At 43.1% G+C, this 6,064-nt stretch overlaps 1 protein-coding gene across 1 annotated transcript; it reads right to left on the bottom strand.

Annotated features, from left to right (window-relative positions):
* Positions 1-1,544: 1,544 nt before the first annotated feature.
* Positions 1,545-5,257, bottom strand: PRXQ (Thioredoxin superfamily protein). Its single transcript, XM_078584995.1, has 4 exons — positions 4,967-5,257; positions 3,713-3,850; positions 2,705-2,794; positions 1,545-1,941 (listed from the first exon to the last, which is right to left on the bottom strand). The coding sequence occupies exons 1-4, from the start codon at positions 5,156-5,158 to the stop codon at positions 1,723-1,725; spliced, it is 639 nt and encodes a 212-aa protein (XP_078441121.1). The 5' UTR covers positions 5,159-5,257; the 3' UTR covers positions 1,545-1,722.
* Positions 5,258-6,064: the final 807 nt, after the last annotated feature.

Here is a 6,064-nt window from a genome sequence, read left to right as displayed (position 1 = left end):
ATATTTAATTTTTTTCTGGAAGAGAGAACCATACTTTGATTGGAAAAAACAACAAAACTTTGACAATTCTCTGATGTTCAAATATTTTAATCCATATTAACAAACAATACTTATAGAAAATTTTCCACTTAATGACTCCATAATAAATTTAGGGCAAGTAAGGGGTTGATCCACAGGGAGGCAGGAATTTAATTTCTTAAATTTTCTTGACTCAAATGGCATAGATAGGTAGACAAATAGAGAAGCATAGTGATGACATTTACAGAGGGGGGTGTGGGGGCGGCATTGTGGCGGAGGTCCCATTGGTGGTGGAGGGAGTCCCAGCAGGGGGCAAAAAGGTCATGGGCAAGGGCTTCCTTAGTGCTGATCCTCTCTTCTTGTTCCACCAACGCCACTCCTCCTTGCTCATCCGCCTCATCCATTCCACCTCTAGCAGCTCCTGCCATGTCAATTTCTTAATTTCTTTATTTCCTCAAATTCTGCTGAATTCATAGAAAAATAAACTTAATGTTACTTACATGGGGGAAGGAGGAATCATGGTTGGGGAGCTTTGCCACCTCCCATAGCTCCTCACAACCCCAGAGCCTAACAATCTCCTTGATGTTCTTTGTGAAATGGATCGAATCACGCTGAAGTCAAAGTTTAATGGACAGGGTTTGAATCAGATTTTTATCGGGTGTGGATCTTTTCTCACCTCCCATAGCTCCTCACTTCCCCGAAGCCTCAATCTCACTGATGTTCTTGGTGAGATGGGTCAAATTAAGCTGAAGTCAAAGTTTAATGGGCAGTGTTTGAATAAGATTTTTATTGATTGGGATTCCCATCAAAGGGACTTCTGCTGATGATGAGATAGAGGAGAGTCACATCGGCAGACCAGATGTCGATCTTGCAGCTCTGGTGGATTGATTTGTGTGGAGCCTGCCGGAAGAAATTAAACATAAAAATGAATCATGGAAGACAAATAAATTAAAAAGATACAAAAAAGGATAAAACATATGATAAATGGACATTAGAATATATAATGGAAAGATAACTTGAATAATATAATTGAATAATTAAATGATAAAGAACAAACATTAAAATATAATAAAATAGCAAAAATATTAATATAGAAAGAATTGAAAAATAACTGATCTACAAACAATGGGATAATTTTGAATTGGAGAGACTGCAAAGAAACAAAAGAAAAGGCATTGGATATGGCAGAGGGCAGGTTCTAGAGAGAAATGGAGGGGAATGGACGGACCTCTGGTGCCTGAATGCTCTTCATGCAGACGCAGGGCCCGCTATCTTCTGTGTCTTTTCTGGACTGACAAACATCGAGAAACAATGGATGACTGAAGTTGAGCCATTAGGTCAGGTTACCTTCTCTCTTTCTATCTCTCTCTAGAATTTTGCAAGAGGATCTAGCCTGATTGAGCTCAAAAATCAGGGAATCATAGGCATTACAGAAGCTCGTGGAAAATCTTACCAAGTGGGTCTTCCACCTCCCTTCCCTCCAAAGCATCTCTGCAAAAGGAGAAGAAGAAGAACAAAAGGCAGGCTTGTAAAGAAATTCCTAACATCAACAAGAGAAGATCCCAGCCGTCCATCTCAGCCATTAAAAACGGCCTGGTGGGTCTCAGAATTCAAATAAGAAGGTACTGAATTGGAAGGGAAGAAAAGATCTCAGCCATCCATTGCACATGCAAGGAGCTCTTCTAGAGAGAGAGAGAGAGGAGATTAGAGGGTGGGGAGGAGCTTGAGGGTCTCGGCGACGTGCTTCTCAGGCTGGAACTGGTTATTGTAGATGAGCTGGATGACGCCCTTGCGGTCGATGACATAAGTCTGGCGGCCGGGCAGCGTCCCGAACAGATCGGACGGCACACCCCACGCCTTCCTCACATTGTTCCCCTCGTCGCTCAGCAGCGTGAACGGCAGCCTGTACTTGGCTGCGAATGCCTGCACCGAGCAAGACAGATGACGTGGTAAGACGACACCCCTAAATAAGAGAGTCTGCAGTTTTGTCCTGCTTCTGTCTGAGTGGCTGGACAAAGGCACACCGGCTTTTGTTCCATTCTAGTTCTGAGGTCAGGGCAGATGACTGATGATGGTAATGAATGGACTGGATGACTGGTCATCATCCAACTGACCCGATGACAGGATGATAAATGACAGTTACGACAGATGGGATGGGACTGAACTGCCATCAGTTCAATCATTTCATTCACCATTCTGGCATCAGTCCTGTTCAGTCATTCGTCCCTCAAGTATCCACTTGATCACCAGAGACCACCTCTCTCTCTCTTTCTGTTTCTGTGAGCTCGGACGGATGACTGATGACTGATGACTAATGACTAATGACAGAAATGTCATTCTCCAGTCATCACTCAACCTGTGCATGACGTCAGATGATGTCATGGGACAAAATGGATGCCGACTAGTCATGCAGAAATGGTTAAGCTCATTGATGCTATTTTGTCCAGACATACGTCAACCAGTGTGTACGATGACGGATGAAGTAAAGGGACAAAACGGAAGCTAAGATCACCATTTCATCCCATCAGTCGTGACAAAAAGGTGATGACGGTTTTGTCCTTTGAGGAAAGCTAAGATGGATGACGCCACTTGCAACGATGACGCAAAGAGTCATTAGAATGAGAGGGAAAAGGGATATGATGAAGACGATTTTAACGTCATCATCGTCCAATCGAGGTATGCTTGCCTTGTGGGAGGCAGGGTCGTCGCCGCTGATACCGACGACCTCGGCGCCGGCCTTCTTGAACTTCTCGTATGAGTCGCGGAATGCGCAGGCCTGCAACGGAACGGGACACGACGGGACGGGACGGGACGGGACGGAGGAGAAACTCCCAGTCAGATGAAAGCAGAACTTACAACGGCAGGGTACCAGTGTAGAAGAAGATGAAGAAGAAGAGGAAGGGTACCAGTTTAGAAGAAGATGAAGAAGAAGAAGGGTACCAGTTTAGAAGATGATGAAGAAGAAGGGTACCAGTTTAGAAGATGACGAAGAAAAAGGGTACCAGTTTAGAAGAAGATGATGAAGAAGAAGAGGGGTACTAGTTTAGAAGAAGAAGAAGGGTGCCATTTTTGAAGAAGATAATGAAGAACAAGAGGGTTACCAGTTTAGAAGAAGAAGGGTACCAGTTTAGAAGAAGATGATGAAGAAGAAGAGGGGTACCAGTTTAGAAGACGACGACGAAGAAGAAGAAGGGTACTAGTTTAGAAGATGACGAAGAAGAAGAAGAAGGGTAATAGTTTAGAAGAAGAAGAAGGGTGCCATATTAGAAGAAGAACACGAGTACCATTTTTGAAAAAGATGATGAAGAAGAAGAGGGTTACCAGTGTAGAAGAAGAAGGATACCAATTTTGAAAAATAAGATGAAGAAGAAGAGGGTTACCAGTTTAGAAGAAGAAGAAGGGTACCATTTTTGAAGAAGATGATGAAGAAGAAGCGGGTTACCAGTTTAGAAGAAGAAGAATGGTACCATTTTTGAAGAAGATGATGAAGAAGAAGCGGGTTATCAGTTTAGAAGAAGAAGAATGGTACCATTTTTGAAGAAGATGATGAAGAAGAAGCGGGTTACCAGTTAAGAAGAAGAAGATGAATGGTGAAGAAGAAGAAGAAGGGTACCAGTTTAGAAGAAGGGCACCATTTATGAAGAAGATGATGAAGAAGAAGAGGGTTACCAGTTTAGAAGAAGAAGAAGGGTACCTGTTTAGTGCAGCCGGGGGTCTCGTCGGCGGGGTAGAAGTAGAGAACAAGAGGCTTGCCCTTGAAGTTGGAAAGGCTGACGTTCTTCCCGTCTTGGTTTTTCAGGGTGAAGTCCGGCGCGGCGTCGCCTTGAGACACCTACCCACATCGAAGATTACCATCAAACATTCATTGAATACCGAGGAAAACGAAAAGCAAAACGAAATTAAAGTGAATGAACGTTCAGTTGATCTCATCTGACTCGGAATCTGATGAAGATTACCATCAAACACTGGTAAAATAACGAGGAAAACGAAAAGCCAAACGAAATTAAAAGTGAATGAACGTTCAATTGATCTCATCTGACTCGGAATTGGATGAGAATTACCATCAAACACTGATTGAATACCAAGAAAAGCGAAAAGGAAAGAAAATTAAAGGGAATGAACGTTCAATTGATCTGATCTAATCCGGAATCGGACGAAGATTACCATCAAACACTGGTAAAATACGGAGGAAAACGAAAAAGAAAGGAAATTAAAGGGAATGAACGTTCAACTGATCTGATCTAATCCAGAGTTGGAGGAAGATTACCATCAAACACAGATTGAACACGGAAGAAAACGAAAAAAAAAAACGAATTTAAATGGAATGAACGTTCAACTGATCTGATCTAATCCCGACTTGGAGTAAGATTACCATCAAACACAGATTGAACACGGAAGAAAACGAAAAAAAAAACGAATTTAAATGGAATGAACGTTCAACTGATCTGATCTAATCCCGACTTGGAGTAAGATTACCATCAAACAATGATTGAATACAAAGAAAAACGAAAAAGAAAGGAAATTAAAGGGAATGAACGTTCAACTGATCTGATGAAATCCGGAATCGGAGGAAGATTACCATCAAACACAGATTGAACACCGAGGAAAACGAAAAGAAAACGGTCTTTAAGGGAATGAACGTTCAATTGATCTCATCTGACTCGGAATTGGATGAGAATTACCATCAAACACTGATTGAATACCAAGAAAAACGAAAAGGAAAGAAAATTAAAGGGAATGAACGTTCAACAGATCTGATGAAATCCGGAATCGGAGGAAGATTACCATCAAACACAGATTGAACACCGAGGAAAACGAAAAAAAAAAAGAATTTAAATGGAATGAACGTTCAACTGATCTGATCTAATCCCGACTTGGAGGAAGATTACCATCAAACGAGGATTGAACAGAGAGGAAATGCCAAGGAAAGGAGGGGGAAAGAATGTACCTTGGCGAAGACCAAGGGAGAAGGGGGGCGGCTGGAAATTGGGGCGGCGGCGGCGGCGGCGGGGACGGCGAGGCCGAGGAAATTGGGCCTGGGGAGGAGCTGGAGGTGGGTTCGGAGCGACGTGGCGAGCTTGGGGGGCGCCACGTGGAGGATGGGCAGACGGTGGGCGGAGACGGCGGCGGAGGTGGCCATGGCGGCTGCGCTGGGAGTGAGCAGGAAGACGATGGACGGAGGAGAGACGAAGACAGGTGGTGGGTTGATGATGATGATGATGGATGACGATGGTGATCAACTGATCATGTTTGGCGTGGCCTATTGCAGGCCTTGAAGGTCAGCGCGCATCCTCAGCCGTCCATTTCTTGATGGCCGGCTATCCTGATCGGCTGATCCCAGCTCAGAGATCCCATTTTACAACTTTTGTATCCAACTCCCACTTTTTAACATGGTTCATTTGATATGCTTGATGTAATGCTTGAACCAATTTATCATATGCTTGACGTTATGCAGATAGTGGATTTGTTTCTGCCTCGATGGATAATTAAAGAGAATGATTAACTGCATGTTAACGGATGGATTACAATAAATTGGACGGAATTTGCACTAAACTTGTTTCAGCATACGGCTAACTGACATGTTAACTAATTAGATCTGGTGGACTGATGATGATGATGATGACGATGGTGATGAACCGATGATGTTTGGCGTGGCCTATTGGGGACCTTGAAGGTCAGTGCGCGTCCTCAGCCATCCATTTCTTGATGGCCGGCTATCCTGATTAGCTGATCTCAGCTCAGAGAACCCATTTCATAAAAACTTTGTATCCAACTCCCACTTTTGTACAGATATGTTTTATGTAATGTTGCTAGTGGATTTTTTCTGTTGGATAGATAATTTGATAAGCCAATGATTTATTTTCGTGTTTCAGAGTATGATTCACTACTGATGGATTACTATAAATCAGATGGAATTTGCACTGACCATGTTACTTAATCCGATTAGCCAACATGTTAATCGATTGACTATAAATTAGATCTAGTGGATTGATGATGGTGATGATGATGGAGGTGGTTGTGGTGGTGGTGGTGATGTTTGGTGTGG

Source organism: Wolffia australiana, chromosome 13 (genome assembly GCF_029677425.1).
Source record: "Wolffia australiana isolate 7733 chromosome 13, ASM2967742v1".
Classification (NCBI taxonomy): Eukaryota; Viridiplantae; Streptophyta; class Magnoliopsida; order Alismatales; family Araceae; genus Wolffia; species Wolffia australiana.
The sequence above is the reverse complement of the archived record's forward strand: the minus strand, read 5'-3'. Positions and strand labels throughout refer to the sequence as shown.